We start from the raw sequence: 16,941 nt of genomic DNA, 5'->3' as shown, positions 1-16,941 counted from the left end.
AATATCCAGTAATCAGACCTCTGACACTTAATAACGAACCTCCTCGTTGATAACAGTCTGCAAATCTGAACTTCTGAGTCCTGCCCTTCTCAGATTACCAGTGGTTGTTTTTTCCTACCTTCGGGTAGATCTTTCTATTCAGCTTGAACCCCAATTGCCAGTGTTTCTTGATATATGTGATTATTGGACACAACTGCGTCTCTTGTCAACATTTGTGGATAGGAGAGCTCTCCAGTATCTGTTTACTTCCAATGAAGAGCCAGATCTTGGTCCTTTCTCACCTCAATAAACCATGAGAGGGGCGCCTGGGTGGCTCAGTGGGTTAAAGCCTCTGCCTTCAGCTCAGGTCATGATCCCAGGGTCCTGGGATCAAGCCCCACATCGGGCTCTCTGCTCAGCAGGAAGCCTGCTTCCCTCCCCCCCTCTCTGCCTGCCTCTCTGCCTACTTGTGATCTCTCTCTCTCTGTGTCAAATAAATAAATTAATTAAAAAAAAATAAATAAACCATGAGAGATGGCTGGTCTTTCCAATTAGAGGAAATACATGTATCTATATATATTTCATATATGCATATGAAATATTTATGAATTATCTCTATAGAAAGATACCCTATCTTACAGTAAACACAGGAATTATTTCCACAAGAATCATGTTTCTAAAAATAAAAGTTGAAACAAATCTTTTTAGAGGAAAATACAGGAATAGTCTTTGTGGTCTTGGATCAAGCAAGGATTTCTTAAGAGGACAAAAGAAAATCACTCATCTTAAAAGGAAATAAATGATAAATTGGACAATATTAAAATTAAGAATGTCTATTGATGAAAATATTCTATTAAGAGAGTAAAAAGTAACCCACAAGTGAGAAAAGATCATTATTGCCACATATGTATTTAAAAACGGCTTGTATCCAGAATATGAAAATAACTTCTACAAATCAGAAAGGACAAAGAACCTAAAAGAAGAACTAACAAAAGTTTTTTATAAGCACTTCACATAAGCATATTACATAGCAATCAGCCACACAAATAAATGTTTGAGTGAAATAAACTCATCAATAAAAAATACATACTCTAGGTTTTCCATTTAGATTAATTTTAAAAATAGGAAAAACTAAGAAGACAGAATAATGGTTATTTTTAGTGGGGTGGGTGGAGAGTGTGACTGGAAGGGGGCTTTAGGGGTGTCTGGAATGCTAACACTGTCGAGTTTCTCAGTTTGGGTGTGGTTACACGAGTGTGTTCAGTTTGTGACAATTCGTTGTGCTTTGTACACAAGCATAGGCACACACACAAACTATTTAAAATGTATTTTATGCATACATTACTGAGCAAGAAACTAATTTTTAAATGCATTAAAAGAAATTTACTGAAATATTTTATTTTAATGGTGTCATTGTCACAACAGTGGACAATGACATTACTGTCCCATTTTCAGACGTGTCTTCTTGGCACTGAAATCCAATCCAATCAATTCAGACTTTGAAGACAGGAGCATTAGGGAAAGACTAATCGGATACAGTAACAAATTTGCTAAATAAAACAAATGTCAGCCATATTTGACTACTGTCAATTACTGACTCCTGTTAATTACTGTCAAACACTAATTATACAATACGCAGCTTCTCCATATTTTAACCTGGGCTGGCCAAGATAGAGCTAGAGGGATCCCAGTGTAATACAATCAGTACGTGATTAGATTTAATCCGCTTGATGAAAGGGCTTTACAACTGAGTCACATCCTTTAGGAAGCAAATGCTATGGAACATGAAATCCCAGGAAACGAGCAATCACAGGTTGAAATGTACTTTTTGCCATTGGTACTCCTCCAACAAAGATCAGAGAACCGGCCCTGTCCCAGAAAGTTTCTGAGACTCCTTGTTTTGTCAGTGTTTCCTCATACTGTGGCTGCTGAGCAACTTGTTCTGCAGCCAATGTTTTCTCCTTAAGTGACATTTCATCATCCAGTGCCCTAAGATAGTCACCCTGTTTTCCCTTAATTGATACTTGTACACAAGAGGCGGAAAATGGCTCAGCATTTCTTGCTAGATTAGGTCAAAACTGACAGAGGAAACAGAGGGAGGATTGCATTACTTATGCCCCTTATGGTTCTCCTGTGTATCAGGAGATTGCCATTTCATAAAATTTCTTATGCTGCCTAAACATAATTACAATAGCACAGGCATTTTGTTCCTATTTGCTTTTCAATTTTGTACTACTTACCTGATCACTGGAGGGAAATTCAGAAGCAGTTCTACTAATCTTCACTTCATTTTTCTTCTTTGTCCTTAGTAATAGAATTGTACCCTTTGATATCTCTTCCTTAAGTGCTTCATTGTGTCCTTCCTATGAAGTTTCCACCTCTCTCTTCATTTAATTGGTGACCGGAAGCATTAAACATGCACCTGGAGGGGCGCCTGGGTGGCTCAGTGGGTTAAGCCGCTGCCTTCGGCTCAGGTCATGATCCCAGGGTTCTGGGATCGAGTCCCGCATCGGGCTCTCTGCTCAGCGGGGAGCCTGCTTCCCTCTCTCTCTCTCTGCCTGTCTCTCTGTCTACTTGTGATCTCTCTCTGTCAAGTAAATAAATAAAATCTTAAAAAAAAAAAAAATGCACCTGAAGGTTCAAAAGGAGGCCCCTGAAGTTCTGGAGTATTTTTTTCCCAGATCACTTCTTGGGTGCTCTTATCATAAGATCAGTGTTTACAAATAGATGCTATACTATTTATCCTGATTTGAAGTTCATCAAGAAGCATCCCATGAGAATGCTACCATTCTGCATTGGCTGGGGATCCATTTCTCTGGGGGTCTCTTCACCAAATCCTTTGGGAGGGCATTATGCCTGAAACAGATCATCAGAGGTTCCCGGGCTCTATAAGACAACAGCCAGATTCTTTACTAGAAATGGCAAGATTCTCCTCACCTAGCCCTAATGACTATCTTTCCCTCACTTTCCCGTCTCCCCTCTGCCACCATTTGTTGTAGATAGATGTTCACTCCTGTTTTCCTTAAATCTGGTGATCTCAGTCTGTTTTGCCCTTGATATCCCTTCTCTGCCTTTTGGATCTTATTTTTATACAACATCAAGGTCAAATGTCACCTTCGCCTTAAGATTTTCCTCAGTCCCATCCTCCATTGCACTCTTAACCAGAATCCATGGTAGGCAAACGTGCTTATATCTGTGCCTGGGATTTTCAATAATTGTTGTAGAAAATGCAGGACCTAAAAAGTCTATTTTTTAGGTAAAGTCTCCATAAATACTTGAAATGTATATCGGTTGCTTTGCTTCCAATAAGACAGAGACTAGAAGGCTAAGGTCCCCAGGGGATGAGAGATGGCAACAAGATACCATGATCTAAAAAAAAATCAAAGTTGCCTGTCACACAATTTTGTCTGGGACTTATTCTACTTAAAAAAAAATGTATTTTACTTGTCATTTTCACCATTTGAATGCCCACGGGTAATGACAATAACTGTATTAGTTATCCATGCAGCTGACTTGCCAGATTTTGTCAGTAAATGCAGAATATCACCCTGATTCCCTGATTAAGTTAAATAAATGCAAAGCCTTATTACCACATTTCCTATATATAACACCTGCCCAGTCAAAGACAATGTTACCCAGTGGGGTGGCTATGGTCACATTCCTTTACTATGATGTTCTTTTCTCATTATATTTGACATTTTTGAAACTGAGTTTTATTGCACTCTCTCCGCGTATGGAAGTGGTCTGGGGAAATTAGACTTAATAGAGATGTAGAAGCCACAGGGAAAAAAGAAAAAGAAAGTGAACTGGAAGGAAACTGAAATTAAAATGTTATTTTAGTAAATGGCTGCTGTGGTGGAAACGACAAACAATTGCGATGCAAGTTAATTACTGACCTGTCAGGAAAGTGTAGCATAAAGGTTGTGCCACACATTACTGGAGCTACCACGGCCATAAGTCATTTCCACAGGGGAACAAACAGACCGTGCTCTACCACAGATCAACATAAAATCTTTCCAGGGGATAGAAATGAATTTCTCACAGAAGTAGTATTTGTCTGTGGAGTTTCCTTGAACTCCTTAGCAGACCTGGAGAAATAGCACTTCCCACACATTCTGGAAAAGGAATGGAGTCGTACTGCCACAGAGGGCTCCTGTGTGTTGAGGGCACCATAGCTCTTGGTGCTTGGGGTGACCAGATAGCTCACTTGCCACATGGTGAAAATTGAGGCTACCACCCATGGAATGGGAATTCCCTGGGGGCACACTCAGAGCTTGCTTCTGTAACAGTTCTCACAACATCTTCAGTGGTGATCCACGTCAGGCAAGAGAGTCCTTCTATTTGGAAAAATAATATGAAGCACCTAAAGGAATGTAAAAGTCAAAGAAGACATTCTCTATTGTCAGAACGAATAACCCTGCTAAAATTTTAAGATGGTCATTAAACATACTCATTCAATTTATAAGAAAGAAAAAAAAAGGCTTATTCTGAAATGAAAATAAGGTATTCTTTATATTTTTAAAAATTCCTATTATTCTCCAAGGATGGGCCTCAGAAGGCCTGTAAAACATTGCTTTTTTTTTTTTTCTTCCTGCCCAAGTTATCATGCAATAACCAGAGTTCATTGGACCTTAGAAACACTGGCCAGAGTGAGTTATAGATACATTTTTTTGAATCAGAAATGGACTTGATCAAAGACATTTTCCAATTGGTTTTGCTAGGCTATGTACACTGGCATTAGGGATTTCCTATATTTGAATTCCATTTATATATTCAGTAAACATTTGCTAAGTCTCTATTGTTTTGTGAGGAAGCACAGGAAGATTTCCAAACACTTAAATTGAAAGATGTACATGATATATACCGAATATAGCTCTATGATGATCATATGATCTCCCCAATCTCTGTCAGACTTCCTTCGGAATTCTTGCTACCTTCTATTTCCATACATGGTTTCCAGTTGGCTCGGGGTGGGGGAGGGGTCTATGACTAAAGCAAGGACATTTGGTGACGCGGGACATATGTTCTGTCTGTCCTGGAGCTGCTTTGACCGGGCTGTGGCGCTGCGGGGAGGACACTCGGCCTAGCCGAGCTTCGCTTGGCTCTGCTCTGCAGCATGGAGAGGGTATCATCGTGCCTTTACAGTTTCTCCTCGCCCAAATAATTCTTCATGCACTTTTATTTTTAATGCTACTGATGGGAAAGAGATGTCAAAAATACACTTTCTAACTCAAAAGGGCAAGCTGCTGAGCCTTGGTGTAATTAACAGAGTGCAACAAATAATTGACAGAGCAGCTATGAAATTTACGATTAGACGAGTTATCACATCCTCTCCTCTCTGGGCATCGGCAGTGGGAGTGGGAGAATCAGACCCAGAATACCATGGAACCTCGTTTGCTGAACGGAGCCGGTTTGCATGGCTCTTGCAAACTGCATTCTCATCACAGTTTCCTGTTTTTAAAGCAGCATTGAAAGTGGAACTAGTGCAATATCAAAAGCTCCTTTCGCTCTTCGCTTGGTACAAGTAAAACCAGGAAGTCTAGAGAAATTGTGAAGCCAGTCCTAAGTGATTTACATTTCAATTTCTCACTCAGGGATATTTATTTGGAGAGTTTTGTGAAATCAATGGATATTTTAGACACAGGCAAAACAGACTAATTCTTCAATATTTTCATTAGTCATTCACCATGGCTCTCTGTGCCTCCCGCAAGAATGTAAATGCATCAGGCAACACTGTTTTCTCTAATAAATTTTGATAATAATGATGATTATGGTAATCATAATGAGTAGATGATATGTTATAGGAAGAATAAGGGGAATACTGAATAAGCATCTAGATCACATGAAACTTAATATAACTTGTAGTTAACAAAATGTTTGATGTCACTAAGTGGGATATAAGTAAGCAGAGACAAATATTATTGATTTTACAATTTGCTCTATGAAAGAGAGAAAGTTGAGGGTCAATGAGGGAAGAAAACCGGGGTGGAACAACAGAATGATTCCAAAGGCCTGTGAATGTTCCTGGAATAATAACACAGAAAAACTCACACATTGAAGGTCTTCCCTGCCTTTCTGACTAGCACCTTGTGGAACTGATGCGTATGTTCCCACAAGTGTATCCACTCCCTGATGCTGGGAGCCAAGTCATGCTGGACCCTGGGCTGTGAGGGTTTGCCTCTAGGTTGGGCAGCTTTCATAATGGAGTTTGTTCCCCTAGGACCTTCTTCCATAAACACTCAGAAACGAGACCACCATGGCAGGGCCCTCACATCACACAACCCCAGGAAACACCATTTATTAGAATGTAATGCCAGTGTCCTGTCCCTGATCACAAATGCTACCTCCCTTGGAATTCACTTAAGATCAGACATGGAGTAGACTGACCGTGGCTCTTCTGTTGCAAGATATTTCTCCCATGTAGTCAGAAGAGTTTCCAGAGATTCTGAGATGCAGGTAAATGCTCCCCTGAGAGTTAAGGGGAAGTCTGACCAATCATTGATGCCCTTATGGGAATTAGTTTAAGTATTTCCCTCTCATCTACATCTTAGTGATTCACTGAGAGGACAGATGTTTAAAGGACAGATGTAAGGAAGAATGGATGGTGAAATTTCAGAAATGCTGACTCTTTGGATGAGATGGGACCTGAGTAGGTGCTGCAGTGGGGGGCTTTGGCAGCCCAAAATGAGAAGGATCATAGAGTGTCTACTAGAGGAACAACAGAGTAGTAGGATACAGGCAAGGAGAAAATGAGAAGTTGAAAGAGGGTGAAGAGATAGGGTTATAAGTGGAATCCAAATGCAACTCAAAAAATTTTGCCTAGAACGGCCTTCTCCACCTTGTATGAGGCTCCTAGCAGGAGAGATGGAAAGAAATCATCTCTAAACCCTGAAGTGCAACAGTTAAAAGTTCCACGGCCATTAGTACAGCTGTCATTTCAGCCCCTTAGATTTCCTTCCTCCTCTGTCTTCTCTCCTTCCTCTTGCACATTTCTGGGTTCTGCGGGCAGGGGCCACCCACAGGTCCTGCACCCTCTGTCTTGTGCTCATTTTATCTACACGACACATTCGTGTATTATGCCAAGGAAGCCCCTCTTCCTTCATCGCTCCTTCAGAGCATCTAGAATACCAGCCCCTTAACAGTCCTGGCTGGGTTAGAAGGAAGGGGTTCTCAGTCAGTCCTTCAGGCCCCCCAAGAGGCTTGCAAGAGGACAGACTCACTCACACTGAGGTTAAATGCTGTTTTCTTCATGAAAGCCATCATTTCTCTTTTCCTTGAGCTTTCTTGGTGCTATGTTTTTCCTTGATGGTACATTTCACTATCCACATTGTCATCTCACAGTTCTTTGCATACTTTTGCATTGCTGAGCCCTTTGTCTGAAATGCCTCGCCTGTCCTGACTTAGCATCAGCCCCAACTTTGCTGACTTTCTTTTCACCTCCCAGTTCCACCCGAGTTTGATGCCATTGTTCCTCTCCCCACCTGGACACAACTCTATTCTCCTTTAATTATTGATTTGTTTCTCCACCATCCTCACCAACCTGTAAGGCACCTGATTTAAAAAAATAAAAAAGAAAAAAAGAAAATCTCCAGCCTCTGATATAGTACATGGCACTTAAGAGACTCTCCATAAATGTTGAATGGATCATTTATTTTCTGCTGGTGAAAATCTTTAAGAGGAGGTTTTGTGTCATATCTATTATTCTCAGAGATTTTGTGTCATCGTGCTCTGTGAAGTTAGAAACTACCAACTTTAGGAAATACGAGAACAATTATGAAATAGTATTGAGTGAATGCCATCATAGAACACAAAATACAAGGGAAATTGAATAAAGAGAAAAATTAGAGTGTCTTTGAGGTATCAACAAAATGTGAAGATGGGGAAAGGAAGTAATGGCGAGAGGAGAGAAAGTGTGGGGAGAGAAATCACCTTAATATTATAGTAGGGGAGAAGTCAGCCTAACAAAAATGTCTGTAAAAGGAAGATTCTGGAAGTTTTTTCTTCAGCCTATCCCCAAGAAAATAGGTGGGGAAGCCAGATGAGAGGTATTTTAAGTAATCTGGCCTTTTGACAGTAACTCATCACTAGGCAAATAATGAGTTGATTGTGAAATCGTTACAAGAATGCAAATGTTGATTTGACTTTGAAATTTGTGCAAACTCTGAGGAAGCAACATGTTCTATAGATGGCATGTGGCTGGACTATGTAAATACAGTGGCTTCATGCTCTTGGTCAGAAGATAGTGGCTTTAGCCTAAGTGATTTCCCTCACCAACATAACAAACACACCATCTTTTGAGTTTGAAAGATCAAGGCTTACATGCACTCAGAAGAGAACCCAGATTTTTCTTTTCTTTTCTTTTTCTTTTTTTAAGATTTTATTTATTTATTTGACCCTGAGAGATTCCAAGTAGGCAGAAAGGCAGGCAGAGAGAGAGGGGGAAGCAGGTTCCCTGCTGAGCAGAGAGCCCGATGTGGGACTCGATCCTGGGACTCCAGAATCATGACCTGAGCTGAAGGCAGTTGCCTAACCAACTGAGCCACCCAGGTACCCAATTTTTAACTTTTTAAAAATTTATAGTTTACACAAAATGTTATGTTAGTTCAGGTGTACATCATAGTGATTTGACAAGATTCTACATTATACTGTGATCACGACAAGTATAACTACCATCTGTCACCAAACAACTTTATTACAACATTATTGACTATATTCGTTTTCTCGTGCCTCTTATTCCATGAATTATTCATTCCATAACTGGAAGCCTGTACCTTCTACTCCCCTTCACCCATTTTGCCCATCTCCCCACCCTCATTCCCTCTGTTAACCATCAATTTGTTCTAACTAATTATAGGTCTTATTTTGCTTTTTGTTGTTATTTATCCATTTTCTTGTGTTTTGCTTTTTTTAGACTTCATGTTTGAGTAAAAACATATGGTATTTGTCTTTCTCAGTATGACTTATTCCACTTAGCATAATACCCTCTAGATGCATCCACGTTGTTACAAATGTAATGATCTCAGTCTTTTTTGGCTGCATAGTATTCCGTTGCATATATATACACACCACATTTTCCTTATCTGTTCATCTATCAATGGACATTTAGGTTGCTTCTGTATCTTGGCTATTATAAATAATGCTGCAATAAACATAAGGGTGCATATATCTTTCTGATTTAGTGTTTTTGCTTTCTTTGGATAAATACCCAGTAGTATAATTATTGGATCATACAGTGTTTCTATTTTCAATTTTTTTGAGGAAATACCATACTGTTTTCACAGTAACTGTACCAGTATCCACCAACAGTGTATGAGGGTTCCTTTTTGTCTGTGTACTCACCAACACTTAACTACTTCTTGTGTTATTGGCTTTAGCCATTCTCACAGGTGTGAGGTGATATCTCATTGTGGTTTGGATTTTCATTTCCCTGATGATTAGTGATGTTGAGCTTCTTTTCATGTGTCTGTTGGCCATCTGTATGTCTTGTTTGGAGAAATGTTCATTCAGGTCCTGTGCCCATTTTTTAATTGGATTGTTTGTTTGTTTGTCTGTTTTGTTGTTAAGTTGTATATGTTCTTTATAGATTTTGGATACTAACCTTTATCAAGTATGTCACTGGCAAATATTATTCTCCCATTCCATAGGTTGCCTTCTAGTTTTGTTGATGGTTTCTTTTATTGTGCAGAAGCTTTTTATTTTGATGCAGTCCCAATAATTTATTTTTGCTTTTGTTTCCCTTTCCTGAAGAAAAATATCTAGAAAAATGTTGCTACAGTCAGTATCGGAGAAATTACTACTTGTGTACTCTTCTAGGATTTTTATGGCTGCAGGTCTCACATTTATGTCTTTAACCCATTTTCAGTTTATTTTTGTGTATGGTGTTAGAAAGTGGGCCAGTTTTATTCTTTTATACGGAGCTGTCCAGTTTTCCCAGCACCTTCTATTGAAGAAACCGTCATTTTCCCATTGTCTATTCTTGCCTCCTTTGTCATAGATTAGTTGACCATATAATCACGGCCTTATTTCTGGGCTTTCTACCCTGTTCTACTGACCTATGTGTCTATTTTTTCCCAGTATTATAGTTTTGATTACTACAGCTTTGTAGTACCTTTTTAAAATCTGGAATTGTAATACCTCCAGCTTTGTTTTTCTTTCTCAAGATTGGTTTGGCTATTCAGAGTATTTTGTGGGTCCATACAGATTTTAGTATAATTTATTCTGAAAAACTTGTGATTTTAATAGTAGCATCCTCAAAAATATCAAAGATTCATAGATTCACTTTGTTATTGTGTTTACTTTCTGATTGGCTATGAAAATTAATAGCTTTAATAATAATAATAATATACAGAATAAAACCAAAAGCTTATTGTCCTATACTCGGATATATGGAGAATACATTTACTTTTTTTTTTTTTTAACAGTTATCTGTATAATACTCTACATCTTATTCAAGTTAGAAGTAGGGGTAAGATTCCCTATGTCTATATTAGTAGCCAAATTTGATACATTTTAAAATCCTTCTCATCAAAGCAGCTGTTATTATATTCCTATGGAATAATGGAGATGAGATTTTCTTTTTTTATTACTTCAAATTTTTATTTCCAGTCTTTTTGAAATAGCTCTTTTATTCTCAACTACATGAGTTTTTATAATATATCACTCATACAGAAGCATAAAAATGGAAGTATGAACAAAATAATTAAGAAACTTAAGTCAATTTAATTAATTTAGTTAAGGAATTTTTAAAACAACTTTCTTATAAACGCCTTTATGAGATACAACTGAAGTACAATAGTACAAGTACTTACACAATTTGATCATTTTTAAATACATGCATACAATTGTTAAACCATCACTACAGTCGAGCTAACAAACATAACCATCACCTAAAAGTTTCCTCGTATTCACCATAATCCATTTTTCCCTTCATGCCATCTTTAGGCAATCACAGATCAACTTTCTATAATTAAATACTGGCTTGCATTTCCTAGAATATTATATAAATGGAATCATAAGTACTCCATAGGTACTTTCTTTTGGCCTGGCCTCTTTCATTCAGGAATTTGCAATTCATCCCTGTGGTTGCACCCATCAATAGTCTGTTCTTTTTATTGCTTAGAATATTTCATAGTGTAGATTAACTAGAATGTATCTGTTTGCCAGGAGGAGTCTTTTTTGGAACAAAATACAGGTCCTCCACTTCTTCTGTCCATTATTCTTGGGAAAACTATTAGTCTATCTGAACTTTATTTTTCTCTTCTAGAAAGGTATGAGTTGAATGCCTATCTCATGGGAGTTTTGCAAGGATTGAATCACTGACTGTATTGCCTGGTCAATAGTAAATGCTCAACAAATATTAACTTCTTTGCTAAGTTATCACTCCATTGCCTTACTGGTATCAATTATGAAGTAACACTTTGTCTCCTATTAAAATGTTTTCATTCTTTTCTGACCATCTTAGCGTTCCCTGAGCTTGAACATTACCATGATGCTAGCTAACCCCATTGTCTGTCCAACAGCTGTAAGGGTTCCAGTACCGTTAGCCCCCTAAAATACAATCTTTCCCTTGGATTATCTTGGCTTGTGATTGATGACAATTTTTTCTAGTGTGGACACATGTGCCCAGACCAGCTCTGTAATGTCTATAGGTGAGACAGGGAGACAACAATTGGGCCAGAAGGGGGTCTGTTTCTAGAAGGTTAGAAGTTGTATTTGCGTTGCACATGTTCTCTTTTAAATGACATGATATACTCCTTGGAGGGGCTTGTGGTGAGGGGTCACTAAAAAGGATTATGGATTTGGGGAACCAACCAAAGCCCTCCCAGTCCACCCACGGATGTTGCCACGGTTTAATTCTCTTCATTTGCTTTTCCAAATTATTGTTTCCTCACTGCTTCTCCTTTAGCATGTGCCTGCCCTGAATTTTCCTGCCTAAATCAGACTTAAAAGAAACATCAATAAATAGATAGTTTTGATTTTCTCTTTTTTCATAGTCTTCATCAACATTATGTCCAACAAAGCTACTGAATCTAGTTCAGTTGGCTGATGGCAGCAGACAAAGGACCTTTAATTTCCCTTCTTGGGTATTGTGAGTGGGGGTCAGGGCTGGACTGAGCACCATGCAAAGAAGGCCAAGCCAACATATTTTATGGTCAATGGGACCAGCTTAGTGTGCCCTAAAGCCAATTCTGCTCACTTAAATATGACCTCGTCCAGGTAGGATTTTGGTCACTAAAAAAGGCTGCAGGGGGTAGTGTATAGGGGTGGGATGGGGTGGGATGGGGTGGGTAAAAGTTCGGTAACGTTGTGAATACAAACAGCATGTACCCTGACGATACTTAGCTGGTGTTTCTGCATAGGGAAGAATATCGTGTGGCCATTAGAAATCCCTTAATGGAATTAGGAACCACACAAGAATGGCTGTGCTGGCTATGAACTTGGAAGTCCTCTGGCAGGTATAGTAGTGTCCACATACAGAGGCCCCAGTTGATAAAAGCAACTACAGAGTAATTACCTTCCACACTATTCAGAGAGGTGGAGATGGTTTGTTTCATTTCTGTACCTTAGTGATGAACAGGAAACTGCACCCCACCAAGTTTTTCTTGGAAAAAATAAACTTAGAATAACACAATGCTTTTATATTTTGCCAGGATAACGCTATAATATGCAGAAATCTATGAATTCTGATACCTCTGTGGAAACACTGAATTCCACCCGTCAAGGCACTGGAGCTGTGCAAATGAGAATCAAAAATGCCAACAGCCACCACGACAGGCTGAGCCAAAGTAAATCCATGATCCTCACCGATGCTGGGAAGGTCATTGAACCCGTAAGTCCAATCCCCCAAAACCCCCATGTTCTGTGATACAGAATTTTGTTAAAAAAGTAAAAAAAAAAAAAAAAAAAAAAAAACTAATTAGCTTTGTTTTATTTGTTTTCCTAATGTGCATGAGAAAACTGTTTTTGTAATGTATTTTATCTTGCCTACTTATAGTCATAATAATATCCCCAGTTGTGAGAGAGGAGCTGGGCTTAATCCAGAGTGATAAAGTGGATTTGGAGCTAGACTGAAGAGCACCTTTGACTCATTTTAAGGGCCTCCACTATCATGCTTCAGTGTTATAAAAATAATGAGGTTATGCTAGCATGTGGCGTTTGTACTTCCAAATACAGTACATCACTTTGAAAAGCCAGAGGCTAAAATTAGCTAAAAATGAAATGAGGGGGGAATCTTCAAAAAAAAAAAAAAAAAAAAGTGAAAATCTCTTTCTTAAAATCTCCCAACAATATATAATATTGGAATTAAGATTTGATTTGGAATGAGCTTAAATGATGTGGCGATGGAAGGTTTGGAGAGGAAGCCATTTTGTCTCGATAATGTGTCATTAGGAAGATTTGAAATAAAATAGTTAGAGATGAACTCTACTGCCAATTGTGTCCCTGCCCCTGCACGCATCCTGAGCCACTAAACACACTGATTACGATGAGTCTCCTCTGGTTAATTTTCTTCCATAATGGTGGTAACTTGCAGCTGAGGCCATAGGATGTTACAAAATTATTTATGCAATGTTAGCCACTCTTTTGGACCCCAGATCTATTTTGTTTCTCGCAGTGAGAGCGAGAGTGGGAAATAGGTTAGCTGGGGACAGACTGTGAGTCCCAGTCACTCTGCAGAAACATGTGAGCTATTAATTGAGTGTTCTGTTAATATCGTAGGGGCCTATGAAATATTCAGCTCCCTAACTGAGTTATTAAATGAGATAAACTTGCTGAGTTGCATGTCACCGATTATATTTATTCCCTGTTTTCACTCGAATTTCAAGCGCGAAATTAACCCACCACATCTCAAGAGCTTTAGAAATACATAGTTTTAAGCATGCTTTCTTCAGGTATTATAGACAAATTCAGCACAAGGAAGCCAGCGATTATAGGTCAGGGGTGGGAGCTCCATCCTGAGATAAGGTCCCGAGAGAGATGCGTTTTTCTTTCTTTACTCTCCCGTTTAAAAGTATTGTCTGCTGGGAGGCACAGCACTGCCTGCCTGACTCTGCCTTTAAACCAGCTAAAATGTTCCTCAACTAAGAACTTGAGACAGTGGTTAGAGTAAATTATTGGAATCTCTGTAATGTATTATCAGTAAGAACTGTACCTTTGAAAAAGTTTAAAAGTTAAGTATATTTAATGATGCCTAACATATTTTATTGGCTGTGTTTAACAAAAGGCACTATGCCGCAGTTGTTTTTGACAAGCATGAAAACATCACAGCGTGAGACTGCAAAAGGAATTATGGAGAGAAATTACAAGTGATCCATCTCTCAATGAATTATCCACCTCAATAGCCCGCAGAACTCAGCTACCAATTAACACCTACTTTATTACATGTTGGGATGTACTTAATAACTTTCATGTGTTTATGCACTATTACCTTGACTGATGCCTCTTGTACAATTAGGCATAATTGGCATATCAATATGCAAAAGTTAAAAGGATTAACCCTCTTAAAACTAATGAGCATTTCTGTATCCAGCTGCTAAATGAGACAAAATTAGCATTTTTCACTTTTGGGCAGGATTTTATCATGCAGTTTCTCATTGTTGATATTACCTTGTTACATAACTTTAGTTTGGGGGGTTATATGCTGGACTGCTAGAGAAGAGTTTTCCAAAGTTAAATTAGCTATAATTATCCCAGCTTTTGTTTCCGCATTCTTAGCCTGGGCAATATGTATTCCTCGATAAGGAACAAAAATAAAAGTTACTTTTGGTTATGTGTACTCAGTGCATAATTATATAAAAGGGGTATTTTAGTGAGGATATGTCATTTCACCGAGAAAACTTGGCTCAGAGCTACTGTACTGAAAGCCTGCCACGGCACTAATTTTCTTTCTGTCTCGGTTCTTTTCATCTCTTTTTTCCATGCACAATTTTCTGACTAGATACTGACAGAATGTAAAGTATTTTGGCATATTTATTCAAACAAGCCTGTTAAAGATATCTGCTCAAGCTAAACTAAGAACTTGATTTTTCAGAAGTTGGAGGTTGGGGTGAGGTCAAGGGGGGAGATCTTGAATTTAGGAGAGGTGGGAGGAGGTGTATTCTAAAATGTGTGCACGTGTCACACATGGCATGGTTTGTTGTAACAGAGACACTTACATTTAATCTGTACAGAAAAGAAATTAGGACTACTTCAAGACATATACATATATATATATGTATATATATATATATGTATATCTGTTTTGCATTATATTTCATATACATGGCACATATATACTACGTGTCCCCTGGCATAACAGTTATGCAAATCTAATATGGACTTATTGGAGTATATAACGTAAGAATCTGATATTGTATTTGCAACAATTTAACTTTTTACAGAAAACGATAAAAGGTTCTCGGGTCTAATCAATTGTATAATTTTGTCATTAATGCATAAAATCCTCCTCATTATTGCATTCAATTAAAAATACTGCTAACAGGACTGTGAACTTGGAACACCATATAAAACTTTCCTGAATATGTCAGAAGAGCCTATGTTCTTGGTATCTTAAACAGAGGAGCAGTCTGAAATGCCAGGAGAAACATGTATTCGACTCTCTGCTATGCAAACACAGGTGAATTTACTTATTACTTTGAAGTTTTCATTACCTAAGGGCTGCATGGAAGCACTTCAGTAAAGCAGGTATTAATTCTCCATTAGTATTTCCCTGGCAGTATGCGCCATTTTCTTTAAACACCCAATGATCATGTTTATGTAGTTAATAAGGCCACTTTGCTACCTGGCCAATGTTGGAGAGGTGGGAAGCTTGGGCACGGGAGGAAGTGGTTAGCCAAATTGCCTCTCTGTAAGAGATCTGGAGACCTCCACTTGGTGGGGAAGGAACGCTCTTTGGTCTCAGTGATTTGTTGTCTCAACCTGAGCACCGGAGTGAGACCTCTTAAAGGTGGACTGATTATTTGCCCGAATGTGCGAAGCACAGAAGCAGACGGCTTCGTGAGCGTAAATGGGGGGCAAGTGAAGTGTGCCTCTTTAAGGGCTGAAAGGCTAATGTGCAATCCAGCAAATAGCTACTGGGGAAGGTTTAATGTGGCTTTGATGCTATTTATAAGAGGGAAGCTCCAGCCTACTAGACAGTTTAGAATAGATATTAATGAAGAGTTTAAATAGCCAAATCAGGAAAATTGCAGACATAGGATTTGCAGACAGGAGCAGTTTCGGCATTTAATGCTGGTGTCTTAAGCAGCCACATGTATGAATATTCACTGCTTCCTTCTTATAAACTCCACAGAAGTGCAATACTTTATTCATGGCCCTCGTGGACAGGGGAATATCTTCTTATTACTGTTCGGATAAGGACTTAGGTTGAGCCATTCCTAAACGCTAACGTACACTCCTTCTGCTTCCATTAACAGACTGTGCGTGTTCATTTTTCTTTTTTAATATATTATAAAGAAAAAGAGGAAACAATTTTCTTTTGTTTCTTACTTCTGTGATTATAGGATACTTGCCAAAGTTGTGGCTAGCCAAAAAGGCAGACATAAAAATTGCTACTAAAAATATAAGCCTTCTGTTTAGCAGAGTTTTTGAGAAATATTATGAGACTGTAGGACTTGTCCATGTTTACTTCAAATCACGCTTATAGTTAGGTTTGAGGCTTTGTTTGTATAAATCGTCCTGAAGTGGATCCTGATATTTAATTAAAATGACACTAAATCACATTGAATTGATAAGACTTGGCATCTCAAACAAAGGTAATTGCCCGTATTGGTTTTCTGCAAAAATAGTGCTGCTTGGAAAATGTGCAGCCAACACAGACTGTCAACTCCATTTATAGATCAATATGTGAAAACCATTGATCAGGCAGGCATGTATAACAGTAACACTTTGCATTTATTTGTTGTTTTTATACCACATTAAGGCTTACAGGATTATAGGCTTCCTAAATATTTTGACTTCCTCATA

General features: G+C 38.5%; 1 protein-coding gene across 2 annotated transcripts in view; it reads left to right on the top strand.

Annotated features, from left to right (window-relative positions):
• Window positions 1-16,941, top strand: part of ARHGAP15 (Rho GTPase activating protein 15) — a 597,249-nt gene that overhangs the window by 15,442 nt on the left and 564,866 nt on the right. The window contains exons 1-2 of one of the 2 annotated variants that reach the window (XM_032856131.1): window positions 12,718-12,808; window positions 15,458-15,592. In XM_032856131.1, the coding sequence (XP_032712022.1) occupies window positions 15,548-15,592 (45 nt within the window). In that variant the 5' untranslated portion in view covers window positions 12,718-12,808; window positions 15,458-15,547. Of the gene's footprint in view, window positions 1-12,629; window positions 12,809-15,457; window positions 15,593-16,941 lie in introns of those variants that run through there. The other variant, XM_032856130.1, reaches the window with a different exon arrangement.

This window comes from Lontra canadensis, unplaced genomic scaffold (assembly GCF_010015895.1).
Source record: "Lontra canadensis isolate GAN:19392208 unplaced genomic scaffold, GSC_riverotter_1.0 scaffold11, whole genome shotgun sequence".
Lineage (NCBI taxonomy): Eukaryota > Metazoa > Chordata > Mammalia > Carnivora > Mustelidae > Lontra > Lontra canadensis.
Note: the sequence above shows the minus strand (reverse complement) of the source record. Positions and strands in the feature narration are given on the sequence as shown.